Here is a 17,674-nt window from a genome sequence, read left to right on the forward strand (position 1 = left end):
TTACAATTGCATACCATAGGCAGTTCTTTATTAAAGAGGAAACAGAAAATAATAGCATGCACTGCACAGAGTAATGTTAAGTAATGCTTCTAAAGCTTTTGTTTTAGTTAAGTGTAGTTTTGTATAATTATTAGGTTACAATGTACAATATCTCTTACTGTGGATTGCAACAAAAAAATGGAAAGTGCCTGAAAACAGAATCTTACTGCTACACTCTTTTAATTATGCTTCTGTGACAGGCATGGAAACGGGTAACTCTGATCTTTGTTTTAAAAAAAAAGGTCACTGAGCTGTCACGAGTGCAATTTGTTGGGAAAAGCAGCAAAGGAGAAAGGACTTACAAGTTAACTGACAGCCTCTGGCTGCAAAGCCTTTAAGATCTGTTAAAGCTTTTGTACTAAGGCCATGGGTCTGCACGTGTTTCCATGTGTTGTAGGCCTAGGATGGGACAGATTATCCCAAGTGGCTGACTGTGAACTGCAAATTCACGTCCAATCATCTTCTCATTACGGTTTCCCCTCCAAGCAGACAGAAACTTAGAGGAAGACCAACCCAGGGCAACATTGAAACCACCTTTGCAAAATTATGAGTGAGACAGTGAAAGAGATCTAACTTAACTGACTCCATCTTGCTTCTAACCTCCACGCTGAAGTAACTGCGGGAGAAACTTAAGTTTGCAGTTTATAGTTTAAACAAAGACGGTAAAAGCCCTTTCCCAAAGGAGACCTCCTTCTTGCCTGGAGACTAGATTGCCTTTGTAGAACTAACATTAGCCACAATATTAGAAATTATAGTTTGCAGCTGGAGGTTACAAGAGTCTGACCTTCCCTAATCTGCCCCTAAGATCAGTGCTTGAGATATTTTGCAGACACACGACTTAGGGGATCAGCTGGCACCACCTAGATCTATAAGCTGGCTCATTTAATCTTGGGACCTCCCACCCCCAACCCAGGAACTGACTCAGCGGAAGAACACAGCTTCCACTCCCTGTGATTTCATCCCTGACCAATCAGCACTCTAGTTCACTGGCTTCCCACCATCCACTAAGTTATCCTTGAAAACTCTGATCCCAGAATGCTCAGGGGAGACTGATTTTAGTAATAATGAAACACTGGTGTCCCACACAGCCAGCTCTGCATGAATTACTTTCTCTATTGCAATTACCCTCTCTTGATGAATCGGCTCTGTGTAGGCAACAGGCAAGGTGAACCCCATGGGCAGTTACAGCATGTTGACATTAATGGACAAATGAACACTGTCCCTTGGCCACTAGGCTTTCTCATCACACTTTGCTATCCACAAACTGTTTAATTCAGTTTTGCTTGGAAAATTATTAGCCATCTTATGTAAATTCCTGTGGCCATTCATGTTGGAGCATACTATATGCTACTTCCTTCTCACATGAGAAGCGGCTAATTTTAAAAAATGTGCATTTCTAAGTGCCTGCCATTAATATTTCAGGGTTCCTATTTTGTCTAAATGTGTGAGCCACGGCCATCTTCATCAGGCACAGAAATTTCAATTTCAGAAGCTTCGAAATCGAAATTTGATAGGCATATCCCTTCAAACTTCCTCTATCAAAGTATATTTCATACAGGCCATGTAACCTGTTTTAAGGAGGGCTTTTCCTATAAACCTACTGGAAATCCATGTCCAACCATTTTCTCATTATGATGTACAAGCAAGAAACTTCATTTTATTCAGGTAAATTTGCTTCCTTTCCCCTACCTCCAACTGTTGTTTTTCATTACTTGCATTCATGTGAATGTTTTAAACTTATATTTTGGATTCTGATTATTCGGTGTAGATACAGAACTTAGGAGGGATTGCAAAAGTCACTAAAAAATTACTCCATTACAACCTTTTCAGTATAGGACTCGATAAGTCTTAACAGGAAAATGTGATATATGACCAGGAAGCTGACTAATTTTCTTAGATGAACGATAAAATAAAAAGAAACTCTTGTCACAAATGCGGATGAAGTGGGGGAAGAGCGCACATTTCATGCAGGATTGGAATTGTACAGGACTCAGGGCTGAAAACACGCCTTACTACCCTGGCTTCCCCTTCTCTACTTTCAAGACTGAACCAATGAGTCCTATACAAGGCAGGAGATACACCCATTACTCTGCGGTGGTTAAGAGTGGAGATTCATTGGGCGCAGTCTGAGGGACGCAGCCTGGAGGCCACTGTTAGAAACTGCGTACTGCAACCTAGAGTTGTCAGGATTAACGTTTCCAGAATGGGAGGTGATTTAAAAAAATTTTTTAACCACTTCCTGGCCCGGTGCATTTGCTTGTCTGTGTAATCCCAGCACTTTGGGAGGCGGAGATGGGAAGATCGCTTGAACCCAAGAGTTCGAAACTAGCCTGGGCAACATGGTGAGACCTGCTCTCTACAGAAAAGTTTTTAAATTAACAAAGCCTCGTCGCGCGCACCTGTAGTTACAGCCACTGGGAGGCTGAGGTGGGAAGATCCCTTGGAGTTCCAGGCTGCAGTGAGCCATTATTGCGCCAATGCGCTCAGGCCTGGGCGACACAGACCCTGTCCCCCACCCCCACCCCCAAAAATCACACTTCTTGTGGACACGGTTCAAACTAAACATCCCACTTCGTGCGTAACTTTACATTCAATCCATCATTCCCTCAAAAACAAAATGTTTTTTCTCCGCCTCAAACATGGAGGACTGAGAAAAACAGAAGTTCTCTCAAACCCACGAAGCACGCAGATTTCCGGGGACTGAAGGGCGGGCGAGCAGCCGCCACTGCGCACAGCCGGTAGGGAGGACGGGAGCTAGAAAGGGCCAAACTTCACCGCAGTAGCGCGCTCGCGGCCTGCGGCGTCTCCGACGTCAGCCTCGCCGCGACGGAGCATCACCGGAGGAATGGGGACATTCAAGCTGGGCGCGTGCCCTGAGAAGACGAAACGAATTTTGAGGACAACTAGAGGAGCTCGCCCCCTGTCTGTGACAGCTGATGGTCGCCTACTTTTTGTGGACACACTACAGCCCACGAGTGCGGAGGCGGCCAGAAATTTGCTGGCGCCCCAGTGAGCCGCACGGCGGCGCAATTCCGAGCCTACCAATCCCAGGCTGACTGGAGGGCGGGCTCTTCGAATTTGAATTGCGGAAGTGTTGCGGGTGTTCCGAGAACCTCGCCGAGGAGGTAAGCGTCGCTTGGGACCCGGCCGCCGCGGGCAGGGGCCACCGTGGGCCTGAGGCGCGAGCCCCGCGGCGTCCGGCCCTCCCTCCTCGCGGAGCCAAGCCTGGACTGCCACAGTCCCGCCCTGCCGGGCCCTTCACCCAAGGTGCGTCCTCCCCGCGCGCGCTTCGCTCGCCTCCCGCCGCGAGTCCCCGCCGGTGGTGGGCGGCCTGCCCTCAGCATCTCGGCCCACGCCGTTTTATTATTAATTTTTGTAGACTTTTTTTTTACAGCTGCGCACTCGATGTTTATTTGTTGCCTGTCTACTGCGGAGTAGAACACAATTGCTCACATTTATTTCGATGGTGAGCGTTCTAGGTCTTTGTTCTAAAGTTGCTTTAAGAAAAAAAAAAAGGAAGAAATACTAAGTGGGAAAATTGTGTGCTTTAGTACCCAACTCTTCCCCTTGGCGCCCCCTCAGAGCTACAGAAGCAGTTCATTCAGCTTATGTTTTCTTCTAATTAAATTGCATACTTGTTGCAAACAGCTTTAGATGTTAATAAAATTGTTTAGAAAATGGTCGGGCGCGGTGGCTCACGCCTGTAGTCCCAACACTTCGGGAGGCCGAGGCAGGTGGATCATTTAAGGTCAGGAGTTAAAGAAAATTATAGGCCACTTCATCCTTCTCTTCAGAGATAACACTGTTTACAATTTGGTTCACTTGCTTCCAGATTTTTTTCTCTGTGCTTATATGTGTTTTATTTATTTATTTATTTATTTTTACAGAAATGCAATTGTAAGTTCTGTTCTACTTTTTTTCAGTTTAATATTTCTTGAATTTTTTTTCCATGTAAGTGCATATATACTTTTTTGTTGAATACATAGAGTGAATTGTATGAATGTGGCAGAATTTATTTTGTCCTTTATTCGTGGACATCTGCGTTGTTTAAGTTCATTTTATGCTGCAGATACTGCAGCATGCACTTCCCTGTGTAGTGGTTGTGTACACTATGTTGCCTGTTGGTAAAGAACTTAGACTTTGGAGGTAGAATGATATTTCAATATCATTTATAATGATATTTCAATATCAAATATTTCAAACTGGGAATAATAGTACTTAACTCTTTAGAGTTGCTGTTAGATTATATAGTGACTGGCATGTAAATATTCAGTGAATATCGGCTATTATGTTGCATATATATTTGCATTCTTATGTAGGTGTTTCTGTAGGAAAAAAAACAAGTTAGAAGTGGAATTTCCGTGTCAGTGGTTGCATTTTGAAATTAATCTTTACCAATACGATATGTGAAAGAAGTCTCACTGTTTGCATCTCCATTTATTAGTAAAATCAGGTGTCACTTGACTTGTTTATTGACCTTTTCTATTTCTTCTATTAATTGTCTTTCATGTCCTGTGACCATTATCTGTTTTGAACATTTTTGTAAAATTGATTCATTAAGTCTCTTTGAATGTTATGTAAATTAGCCCTTTGTCATAGGTGCTGAGTACTTATTTCAAGTGTATCATTTACCTCTTAACTTAAAATTCTGTTTTTACGCCGAATTCTATCCCCCAGTTTTGGTTAGTGTGCTCTGGGATTTTTGACCCCTTCCATAGTAATAGCTATTACTATTGTTACCACTAGAGTAAATTCTTACAAGAACGTTCCATCTTTTGGGAGGAGGATATATATTCAGGATCATATACATAAGAATTGTTTAGCTTCAGTTCTGTGTTTATATGTGTCTCTTATAACTGCCTGGGATATGTCCTGAGAAATACATTCACAGGTGATTTTTGTTGTTGTGCTAGTATCATAGAGTGTACTTATAAAAACCCAGTTTTTATGTTATTATCCATTGCTCCTAGGAGTCAAACCTGTACAGCGTGTTACTTTACTGAATATCGTTGGCAGTTGTAACACGGTGATAAGTATTTGCGTATCTAAACATATCAAAATATAGAAAAGGTTCAGTAAAAATAAGGTATAATCTTACGGGACCTCCGTATGTGTGGTCTGACATCATTATTGCAGTGCCTGACTGTACTGTAAATGCTATGGCCAGCCCTTTCCTACATGGTTTTCGCATTCCTGTGTCTTTATGTTGAAAACATATATTTTTTTTCCCCCTAGTACATCAGCATGTCAGCTTTTAGAATAAGTTTTAAGGATTAGATTTCCCAAATAATTTTAAGCAGTTGATGAAAAGAGAAACATACTTTCTCCAGTCTCAGAGGGAACTAACAATGAGTGACCTCCTCTTAGGTCAACAAATGTGCTTGGTTGTCTTCAGGACAAACTATTCTTTCCTCCACTTGAGGGATGCCAGTTATTTAGTCTCCACTAATGTCTGTGTTTCATCAGAGGCTGATTTTTTTTATTCTTTTAACTAGGAAGGAAATGGAGCTTCAGATCTGTCTTGGTTTATCTAGACCCAGTGTTTGTTTAAATTTATTTACTCTGGCCAGGCGCGGTGGCTCAAGCCTGTAATCCCAGCACTTTGGGAGGCCGAGGCGGGTGGATCACGAGGTTAAGAGATCGAGACCATCCCGGTCAACATAGTGAAACCCCGTCTCTACTAAAAATACAAAAAATTAGCTGGGCATGGTGGCGCGTGCCTGTAATCCCAGCTACTCAGGAGGCTGAGGCAGGAGAATTGCCTGAACCCAGGAGGCAGAGGTTGCGGTGAGCCGAGATCGCGCCATTGCACTCCAGCCTGGGTAACAAGAGCGAAACTCCGTCTCAAAAAAAAAAAAAAAAAAAAAAAAAATTTATTTACTCTGCAAAACCTCTGTGGTCAGTGGAAATTGTAGACAATTTTTGTTCTCTGCATTCTGTCTTTAACAAACCCCTGGCAAATATTGGCTGCTTTTTTTTTTTTTAAACTTACGTTGAGTTGCTATTTATCACACGGTGGGAAAAAGGTCTCTTAGAGCAACTTTCTGTGTCTTTGGGAGGGGAAGTAGAATTTGAAGGCTTTTCAGAATCTTGGCTACCCAACCTTTATCCTATTACTTGCCTGAACTGGGGGCAAAGATGTTAGGAAACAGAAATCTCTGTGCTGGTTCTTGGAGCCTTTCTATGTAACCACAATTATCTGCCTTTAAATGGAGACAGTTCTGCATGTCAATTACAGATTGGGTCTGTTTTCAGTGCTCTTAGTTTATTTGCAGTTTTTAACTTTCTGTTTAGAATTTCATTAGGCTCTGAGGAATTGGGATTGTGTAAACCTGAATTTTCTTTGCCATTTTGCTTTGCAGTTTTCCAGTTTCTTCTTCTTCTTTTTTTTTTTTTTTTTTTTGAGTCTCACTTTGTTGCCCAGGCTGAAGTGCAGTGGCATGATCTCAGCTCACTGCAACTTCCGTCTCCCAAATTCAAGTGATTCTCCTGACTCAGCCTTCTGAGTAGCTGGGACTAACAAGCATGTGCCACCACACCTGGCTAATTTTTGTATTTTTAGTAGAGATAGAGTTTTGCCATGTTGGTCAGCCTGGTCTTGAACTCCTAACCTCAAGTGATCCTCCTGTCTTGGCCTCCCAAACTGATGGGATTACAGGTGTGGGCCACCACACCCAGCCGAGTTTATTCATTTGTGATTTTGAGCGATTATACAGCTTGTCTTTCTTTGAAACGAACAGCTAAGCCAGACATGGTGGTTCATTCCTGTACTTCCAGTACTTGTGGGAGGCCAAGTCAGGAGAATCACTTGAGCCAGGAGTTCAAGACCAGCCTGGGCAACAGGCTGTAATCCCGCCTATAATCCCAGCAATTTGGGAGTTTGAGGCAAGTGGATTACCTGAGGTCAGGAGTTAGAGACCCCCCCTGACCAATATGGTGAAACCCCCTCTCTAACTAAAAATACGAAAATTAGCTGGGTGTGGTGATGTGTGCCTGTGATCCCAGCTACTCAGGAGGCTGAGACAGAATTGCTTGAACTCATGAGGTGGAGGTTGCAGTGAGCCGAGATTGTGCTACGTAGAGATTGCGCCATGCCGAGATTGCACCACTTTACTCTATCCTGGGTGACAGAGTGAGACTCCCTCTCAAAAAACAAAAATAAAAAACATAGCTCGGCCGGGCGCGGTGGCTCAAGCTTGTAATCCCAGCACTTTAGGAGGCCGAGGCGGGTGGATCACGAGGTTGAGAGATCGAGACCATCCTGGTCAACATGGTGAAACCCCGTCTCTACTAAAAATACAAAAAAAATTAGCTGGGCATGGTGGCACGTGCCTGTAATCCCAACTACTCAGGAGGCTGAGGCAGGAGAATTGCCTGAACCCAGGAGGCGGAGGTTGCGGTGAGCCGAGATCGCGCCATTGCGCTCCAGCCTGGGTAACAAGAGCGAAACTCTGTCTCAAAAAAAAAAAAAAAAAAAAAAAAAACATAGCTCAGGTGCAGTGGCACACACTACTACAAAAATTAGCCAGGTGTGGTGATGTGCGCCTGTGGTCCCAGCTACTCTGGAGGCTGAGGTAAGAGACTTGATTGAGCCCCGGATTTTGAGGTTGCAAGGATCCCTCATCACATCACTGCACTCCAGCCTGGGTGAAAGAGACACTGTTTCAAAAACAAAACAGAAATGAAGTGAATGGCTAATATAACATCCTGGAACTAGCACGTAGTAAACATATACATGCATGCATTAATACATATTTGTAGGATTCATATTATGTGGAAGAATTATAGTGGTTTTTGGAGCTCCAGATTTCCAAGATACCATCTTCTTTGTTGGCTGTTATAGGAATATTTTCCTTTTGTTCTCTATTATCATAAATTATTGGATTAGATAATACTTTTTATATTAATAGCTTATTTCTTACAGATGTTGCTGTAGATAAAGATACTTGATATCTTTTGATCTGGCTATGTTAGAATTTTCTGTCATAGGTTTTTTATGTTTATATGATGTTAACTAATTGGAATAGTTATAAATTCAGCAGTAAGAGATGCTGTAAATCTAGACTAGTAAGTTCCAGGATCTTTGGACTGAAATACTTATTTACCAAATATTAGTTAAGGTGACTGTATGGTTCCTTGCCTAGAACCTTAATTTCTAGGTGTGACTAATAAAACTTATACATAAGAAATAATTTAAAGAAAGGCTAAAACTGTGTAAACTTAAGTACAATGTTTCTGCTAAAAATTTTAAATAGCATTAAAAAAATCAGAATGAAAATAATCTACCATTTATTTGAGGATTTTTCAACTAAGACTTTAAAATGTAAATACTCTGGAGCATAAAAAATCAGGATTGGGTATTATTAAATAATTGAGTAGTTTTTGTTTGTTTGTTTGTTTGTTTTAGCTTTTATTAGAATAGATCATCGTAGTTGCTGCCTTAGAATTTAAGTGCCTAAAGGGAAAAATTGTATTTGTAAAACTTAATCTTTTGTAAACTAATGTATTGCCATGTGCATGTATCATTTATTTATTTATTTATTTTTGAGACAGGGTCTTTGTCACCCAGGCTGGAGTACAGTGGCACAATCATGGCTCACTGCAGCCTTGACTTCCCTGGCACAATTGATCCTCTCTGCCCAGCTTCCCAAGTAGCTAGGACTGCAGGTGTGTGCACCATCACACCCAGCTCTTTTTTTAAGTAGACTTTAACAAAAATAAAATTTTAGTCTGATTTGTGAGCTATAGATTATCTAGCATTGTTTGAACCAGTTAAACATTTTAATTAGTGTAGTGTTGTGGAAAGCATATAAACTTTAAACCTTTTCTACACCTAAGCATGATAAAGGCTGATTTTACATTGAACTACAGGTTTCTGTGGGTCCCTGCTGAAGTTCTATCTGAAAATTGTGCTTAAGTGAATTTTCTGTTAGAAGAACTTGCTTGCTACTGTCCTGTCAAGATGATTGCAACACCTTTGAAACATCCAAGAATTTACTTACCTTCAGAGACATCATCTCAAAGGAAAAATATACCCATGGATGCAATCTTTTTTGACAGCATACCTTCAGGCACACTTACTCCTGTAAAAGATTTGGTGAAATATCAGAACTCCTCTTTAAAGTTGAATGACCATAAAAAGAATCAGTTCCTAGAAATGACAACTTTTAACAATAAAAATATATTTCAATCAACCATGATGGCAGAGGCTGCCATCTCCAACAGTTCTCTTGATATCAGTGTTATAAAGCCCAACAAGGATGGATTAAAAAATAAAGCAAACTATGAATCACCAGGAAAAATATTTCAAAGAATGAAAGAAAAAGTACTGCGTGACAAGCAAGAACAGCCATCAACAAACAATAGTTTGTTGGAACCACAGAAAAGTGGAAATAGTGAAACCTTCACTCCTAACAGAGTTGGCAAAAAACTACTGCAGCATACCTACCTCTGTGAAGAAAAGGAAAACAACAAATTATTCCAGACAGATAACAGTTCACTAAGAGGTTAGTTTTATGTGTTAGCTAAAAAGCTGTAATGTCCGAAGTGTTTAATGTGTCAGACACTGTTTTAGGTGCTAGAATATAGCTGTGAGTAAAATGGACAAAAATCCTTGCCTTTGTGTAACTCACATTCATGTGTTGGGAAGACGTAATGAACATATTAAATAAGTAATTTTTTATGGCATAATAGAAGAGGAAAAGTGGAAAGAGAAAAAGAAGAAAAAGAATTAGGATGATGGGGAAGAGTTGGAGGGAGTTGTTGTTTTCAGTGAAGTGGTCAGAGTAAGCTTCAATAAGAAGATGGAAATTTGAGCCCACAAAATTGAATGAGATAATAGATACATGTATCTTGAGGAATGGGGAAGGATGATCTAGCCAGGTAACAGCTGTTATAAAAGCCTTGAAATAGGAGCATGTTGAAGGACTAGCTATGAAGTTAGTGTATTATGGAGTGATTAGATAGAGCTGAGGAGGGAGAAATAAGGGTGGGTCAGATAATATAAGGACCTTATAGGTAAATATAAGAATTTTGCCTTTTACTGTGAGCGGAATAAGGCATTGGAGGGTTTTGAGCATGTGAATGACAAGATCTATATTATGAGGTTGTTTTTTTTTTTTTGGTTTTTTGATTAACCATTGAGTACAATGACTTAAGTTTTTAAAATACCGCTCTGGCTGTTCTGAAATAGTTACTACAGTAAGCCAGATGACATCCAGTGTTGGCTTGGTTCATGTGTTAGTAGTGAAGATACTAGGTGGCTGGACTCTGGCTGTGTTTTGAAGAGATAGCCAATAGGATTAGCTTATAGATTGGGTGTGGAATATAAGACAAAAAGATATAAGGGACAGCTCAACCAAGAGGATGATTTACCTGAAATGGTACAGACAGAAGGAGGAATGAAGTGTGGGCTCAATAGTTAAGATTTTTGTCATGTTAATTTTGCTAATCTCTATTAAAAATCTAAGTTTAGGTAGTAATTAGGGTGTTGGAAAAAAAAAACTAATGGGAATATAAGGAAATGATCAAGGTAATAAAAGTACATTTGGGAATTTCTAGCACCTAAGTGGTACTTCAAAAGCAATGAGATTAGATGAAGTCATCAAGGAGTAAGTGTAGAAAGAAAAAACATTCAAGACCTGGGTCCTTGGGTACTCCAGCACTTAGAAGGTAGAATAAAAAGTAGAAAGGTCAGTTTAGTGTCATGGCTCATGCCTGTAATCCCAGCACTTTGGAAGGCCGAGGCGGGCATATGACCTGAGGTTGGGAGTTCGAGACCAACCTGACCAACATGGAGAAACCCTGTCTCTACTAAAAATACAAAATTAGCCAGGCATGGTGGTGCATACCTGCAATCCCAGCTACTCAGGAGGCTGAGGCAGGAGAATCTTGAACCGGGGAGGCGGAGGTTGTGAGCCGAGATTGTGCCATTGCATTCCAGCCTGGGCAACAAGAGCGAAGCTGTCTCAAAAAAAAAAAAAAAAAAAAAGAGTAGAAAGGCCACTGAGAATACCAGGAGAGTGATACAGTGAAAGCCATGAGAATGAGGTACTTTAAGTTGGGAGTTGTCAGCTGTCTACTGCTTCTAACTGGTCAAGTAGGCTGAGATTCTACTGGTTGATTGAGCAATATGAAGTCGTTGTTGACTTTTTAAGGGTGGTTTTGGAGGAATTGCAGCAATGAAAACATTTGAAAGGGTTCAGGAGAGAACATGACAAGAGGAATTGGCAGTAGTGAACGTAGACACCTCTTTTTGAGAGGGGCAAAGAAATAATGGCAAGTGTAGTTTAAAGTTTTATCACTTTTAATACTTGGCGAAATGCAGCATTTTTATATGCTGTTGGGAATAATGGAGTAGGAAGAAAAAAACTGAAATTGCTAGTATGATGCCCTTTAGTAATTGATTGAGATGAAATATAATCTAATGCATCATTAGAGGTTTGACCAGAATACAACAGACCAATTGTTAACAGAAAAGAACCAATTGTTAGCAGAAAAGAAAGCTGTTTACACAGATGTTGGTGGGTCATTATTGTATGACTTCACAAATAATCTGAAATAAGAAGTAAGGTCATCAGCTGAGCGAATGTGGAAAGCAGTTTGAGGAGGTAGAGGTTTGAATAGTTTGGGAGAGGCCTAAATTTGATTTCCTGAGTAACACAGAAGAGCTGTGTAAGATATGTGGACATGAATTTAAACTGGAACCACTAAATATGGCTGTGAGTTTTCCTTTAACCTTGTGTAGCTGCTAAGGTGCTGGTGTAGAATAGGGAGGGAGTTGGATTTAACTGGGTTTTAATTTTGCCAAATAGAATAAAGTGACAGAGGACAGAAGAGTTGAGGGTGTATGTGAAGGAGTCGTGGTGAAATTTAAGTTGATCAGTGAGGGCAAAGGATCTGAAGGAGATGAGAGATTGTGAAGAAGTATACATTTTGTTTGGATAGTCACTGGACTTGAGAGAATGATCTGGAAAGATAGACACTACAACAGTTGAAATTGAGATTTTACTGAGTTTCAGTCATTGATAAAGATATTTTACATGTATTATCTCTCTCTTTTTTTTTAAATTTGAGATGGAGTTTCATTGTTGTTGCCCAGGCTGGAATGCAATGGCATGATCTTGGCTCACCTTGATCAATTGTTTTTGGCAATTGTTTGGCAAATATTCTATTTGGCAATTGTTACCTTGTCTCATAGGTAACAAGTGATAGGCTGAGAATTGAATATAGCTATCTTTTAGAAAGCCCATGTTCTTAACCACTGTATAGTGGGTTGTAAGTATGTTGTTGAATTTCCAAGACAATGACATATTCCAACACAGTTTTCTAAGGGAGTTTGCGAGTAGAAGTGGGGAGACTCAACAAAGTCATCTGTTTGTCATATAGCCTAGGATAAAAGGAAGAAGCAAATGAAATAATGCAGATTAAAGTGTTTAAATACAATAAGGTAGCATGTGAGAGTAAGAAATACCTGTTTTGAGAATTTGGTGACCCTTTCCCTCAGAAAATATACACACAAATACAAACACAAATTTTATATATCATTTTAGAAACTTTCTTTAGAGAGTCTGCATGAACCTTGAATTCCCAAATAAGTGAATAAATATAACTTGTTGTATTTGATTGAATTACTACTGAATTGCCTTGCCATTTCCAGAAGAATGAGTTAAAGATATAGAAATTTATCATTTTTTTGTGTCATGTTATAACAAAATCTTTAAAGATTGCTGAGATCAAAGTGGCATACTTGATTAAAGCATAGTCACTACCAGTTTTTTCAAGTATAAGATTTAAATTTAAAAGATTAAATTTAAAATTAAACATATAAGATAATTATTCTCGGGATCAAATTTTAAGTCGGTTATCACCGCCTTTTTGTGTGAAAGAAACTACATTTGAGAAACATTAAACTTCAAAGATCTAGGAGGTAAAGCATAATAAAATGTAAGCTGTGCTATTAGTCCTTATTTGTTTTAGTTGAGAAACCTTCAACTTCTGAGTGTTTGGAGGCCTACCAAAAAGCTGTCTAAAGGACATAAATTATGGTTGATTCTGCTGTTGGATCTCAACATTTTAATTTTTAAAGAATAAGTTTGAACTCGACTGTCTTTCATGCTTTTGAAATTTACAGCAAGCAGAGCAGAATCAGAGTTTTCAAGACTGGATGACACTTTATATTGTAAGCTTAACATATACGTATCCAATTTGTGGCAGCACCAGAATTCCAGATCTCTAGGTTTCTGTCTAATACTTTTGTCTAAAGCTGGCAGATTGTCTTGGAGAAGGTTTTAAAAAATTCTTCCACATCATAATGTTGGTATAGGGGTAAAGGTCTGAAAAGGTAATACAGTGAAAAATGTACGTAACTATCATATATTGCAAAAGTACTATACTGGTTTGATCATTACTGAATCTAAGTGTCTTTGTTTCAGAAATTTTAAAAGCTGTTTTTTTTCTTTGTGACTAAAACAATTCAACGTCTTCTTTCTTTAAAAAACAAAACCTTAACCTCCATCCAAGAAGTTCCTCTAGAATCATCAAACAACGATACTTTCCTCCTGGTCCAACAAAAGATTCCGTGCCAGCAGGAAAAGAAAGCACCACTGTACAATTTAACTTACGGTAAACTATTTTTTTTCTGTTTTTAGTTTGTTACTTAAGTATATGGTTAAATGTTCTAGGTAATTATTTTCCCTGTGTGGGCTTTAAACTTTGGCTGTGGACAAAAGCTTGAATTGTAAAAGAGACACTCAGAGAAAGACTGGGCAGGCGGGTGGAATAGTCCTAACCTAAATTTCTCTTTTAATTTTATGTCATCCTTCTATAAATTTTGTGTTGTTTCATGTTTTTTGCAGAACTTCCGACTCTGAACCAAGAACAGGAAAATTTTTTGGCTACAGAAGCCCCAAACAAGGCATTAACTAGAGCTCAATTGGCTAAACAAATTCTTCACTCAAAGGAAAATGTAGTTGGAACCACTGGGTCTAAAAAGGACACATTTGTTGTAGAAGGCCTAGGTTCTGCTGATGAAGAGTTTCAAAATACTAATACTGAGACTCTCAGTACTAATTGTGTTCCTACTGGCAGTCTGTTAACGGTTTCTGAGAGTGAGAGGACGACAGAAGGGACTTCGCAACAGGAAGTTAAGGAAGGAGATGAAAAAGCAGTGCCTGGGGAGACTGGTCTACCAGGTTCCACGAAAGATACATGTAAAATTGTACTTGCAACACCAAGACTTCATTTAACAATACCTCGGAGGTCAAAAAGAAATGTTTCAAAGCTTTCTCCAAGAATATTTCAAACTATAACAAATGAAGTTAAAAAAAATCAGGTGGGAAAACTTCTAAGGCAGATATTCTATTTTTACTCCATTCTTCAACAGCTTTTAATATTCTCTCATTATTTTTTTTTCCTAGCTAGGATTTGAACCTGCGTGCTTCATTATTAACAGTGTCTTCATTATCATGTTTTATTATATACTGTAGTGACAGTGTGACCTAGTGAAAAGAACAGTGAGCTGAATGTAACAAGACCCAGGTGTTAAGTCTTATCTTGCTGTATTACTAGTTGTGTAGTCTTCAGTAATTTACTTGTTCCTTTTGGTAATGAACACTGAATTCATTTCTGCTCTTTTTTTCTCTGATACTTAGGGTGCTGTTAAAATAGTTAGATCAATTAAGATAGAAAGGAATTGTTGCATCTGAAGATTTGAGAATTTTTCCCAAATTAAATAGAGAGTAATCAGTAAAAGACTTTAAAGCATCAAACTGTTATGTTAGGATGAATTCTCTGAAGAAAGTGGAAAGGAAATACAGACTTAAGGAGGAAGATGGAGTGTAAAATTTCCAATTGTTAAAGGTTTGCCCATTGATTAATTATTTATTTATATTTTGAGACCATGTTGGCCAAGCTGGTCTCCTAACTCCTGACCTCAAGCGATCCTCCCGTCTCAGCATTCCAAAGTGCTGGGATTAGAGGTGTGAGCCACTGCTTCCAGCCATTAATTCTTAAATGGATGATGGGGGTTATAAAATTGAGATGGTGTATAAATTCTATCTAAACTTTAATTAATAATCAATTTTTTAGATGAGGCCCTATTCTGTTGCCCAGGCTGCCTTCTTGGGCACCTAAGCCTCCCTGGTAGCCATCTAAATTTTAAAGCCCGACATACCACTTATGATTTTATATCTCAATATATTCACTGGAAATCACATTATTTGAAAATATTTGAACTTTTATTTATTTTTTTGGAGACGGAGTCTCGCTTTGTCACCCAGGCTGGAGGGCAGTGACGCAGTCTTGGCCCACTGCAACCTCCGCCTCCTGGGTTCATGCAATTCTCTTGCCTCAGGCTCCTGGGTAGCTGGGACTACAGGTATGCACTGCCATGTCTGGCTAATTTTTTAATTTTTATTTTTGTATTTTAGTAGAGATGGGGTTTCATCATGTTGCCCAGGCTGGTCTTGAGCTCCTGAGCTCAGGTCATTCGTCTTCCTTGGCCTCCCAAAGTGCTACGATTACAGTTGTGAGCCACTGGGCCCGGCCTGAAAATATTTAAACTTTAGATGAAAAGTTTTAGATGTTGACTTAAAAATGTGTGAGGTGGGTTAAGCAGAAAAGTTTGAAGGCAACTATTCTAAGAAGCCCCGTAGTGCTAATTCCATCATCTCTATAGTGCTGTTTATCTCAGTTTCCGCAAGTCCAAGCTTCCCAAGACTCTTATCCCTATTTAGTTCTGTACATCACTAATTCTGTCTCAATTTCTCACTCATACCTAACTCTACATATATTACATTGTGTCCTTTTGAACTCCAGTTATGTCATCAGCAAAATGTTTTATTCCCTGTCTTCTATGAAGACTTCTTAACCTTGCTCTAACTAAAATACGGCTTCTGCAACCGACTCAAGTTGTGGCTCCTTTTTTCTTATATCCCGCACTCTGTTGGACCTAGGGATGACATAAGGTTTGTTTCTCTTTCTCCTTATTGCTACTTCAGACAGTTTTTTCTTCCTTTTTTCTAAAGCTTCTTCGAAGCACATGCCGTAAGACCTTACCAGCTATATACATCTGTAGTACAACCTCCTAGTTATGACCTTACATTTTTAAGTGTTTGACACCTGTTAGTTTTCTCTCTACTACTTCTGTCATAATCTCTGGTTACATCTGCACTCGTTGAGATGATCCATCCAGCCTTCTTTTTTTGATAGTCAGTGACCTTTCTCCTGCCTTTACCCTCTACCATAGACATCCCCATTCCTTCTCATTACCAAGCAAACATGCACTGAATTTTCTTTTAGACGTGCCACTGTCTCACTGCCAACTTCTATAGTTCAGATCATTCGCCTCTAGCACTGTTCTCGTACCCCTCCCCATCACTGTTCTGACCCCACTAAGACAGCATTCATCCATCAACTCTCATGTCCTCATTTCCCTAGTCCATCACTATAACCGCTCTAGGTTATAAGTCTCAACTCTTTTTTTCTCTTTCTCTTCCATTGGCAAAATCTCAACCCTGGTTAAATTTAACTCTACATTCCTGTACCAGACAGCTGAAAATGGCTGTAGCAAAACCACACAACTGTGCTGACTCATCTCATTTAAATTTGACGACAAACCTTAAATGGCCTCTCAGTATTGCCCCATTACTCCTGGTACATTTCACTTGTCAGTCTACTCTCTGACTTTCCTGGAAGAGTAATTCACTTTTTCTCTCCAAAAACCTCGAGACCTTCTCTTCATTCGCATTTCATTGAGAACTTCATAATCTCATCACAGAATCTAACGCTGCTATGTTTTCACCTACTCTGTTTTCCCTCCTGTTAAAAATGGATGAGCTATTTATGTTCCTTTTCAGGACCCATTCGTTTCCTCTTACCATCTAAAGGACATTGCCTTTTCAATTGCCCCCTCAATTTTTTTTTTCTAGATCATTCTCTTTAGCATATAAACATGTTGAAACATGGCCTGCATTTTTTTAAAAACATGCAAACAAAAGTCCATCTTTCCTTTATCCCTTATCCAACTCCAGCTGCTACAGCATTTTTTGTTTCCCTTTTATAGCAAGATACTTTGAAAGAGGTCTTATGTATTCATGGTTTTAAGTTCTCCATTCCTTCTTGAACATGTTTCACTTTGGACTATGCATAAAATATCCACTATTTTATGAATATTGCCCTTTCCAAGTTCGTCAGTCATCTCTAAAACACCAAATCCAGTGACAGATTTTGTTTTTTTTTTTTTGAGACAGAGTCTCACACTTGTCTCCCAGGCTGGAGTGCAGTGGTGCAATCTTGGCTCACTGCAGCCTTCATCTCCCGGGTTCAAGCAATTCTCCTTCCTTAGCTTCCTGAGTTGCTGGAATTACAGGCATGCGGCACAACACCTGTCTAATTTTTGTATTTTTCGCAGAGACAGATTTTCACCATGTTAGCCAGGCTGGTCTGGCTTTTAACTGCAAGTGATCCGCCCACCTCAGCCTCCTAAAATGATGGAATTACAGACGTGAGCCCCTGCAGCTGGCTGACTGATTTTTTTTTTTTTTGAGACAGAGTCTCACTCTGTCACCAGGCACTAGGCTGGAGTGCAGTGGCACAATCTCGGCTCACTGCAACCTCCGCCTCCTGGGTTCAAGCA

General features: G+C 39.7%; 1 protein-coding gene across 2 annotated transcripts in view; it reads left to right on the forward strand.

The window, feature by feature from the left end:
- The first annotated feature begins 3,170 nt into the window (after positions 1-3,170).
- The window catches only part of MIS18BP1 (MIS18 binding protein 1), a 58,076-nt gene continuing 43,572 nt past the window's right edge, over positions 3,171-17,674 (forward strand). The window contains exons 1-4 of one of the 2 annotated variants that reach the window (XM_010341103.3): positions 3,171-3,306; positions 8,911-9,545; positions 13,561-13,662; positions 13,896-14,371. In XM_010341103.3, coding sequence (XP_010339405.1) covers positions 9,002-9,545; positions 13,561-13,662; positions 13,896-14,371 — 1,122 coding nt within the window. In that variant the 5' untranslated portion in view covers positions 3,171-3,306; positions 8,911-9,001. The remainder of the gene's footprint in view (positions 3,307-8,910; positions 9,546-13,560; positions 13,663-13,895; positions 14,372-17,674) is intronic. The other variant, XM_074393993.1, reaches the window with a different exon arrangement.

The sequence above is a fragment of the Saimiri boliviensis genome, chromosome 2, assembly GCF_048565385.1.
Source record: "Saimiri boliviensis isolate mSaiBol1 chromosome 2, mSaiBol1.pri, whole genome shotgun sequence".
NCBI lineage: Eukaryota > Metazoa > Chordata > Mammalia > Primates > Cebidae > Saimiri > Saimiri boliviensis.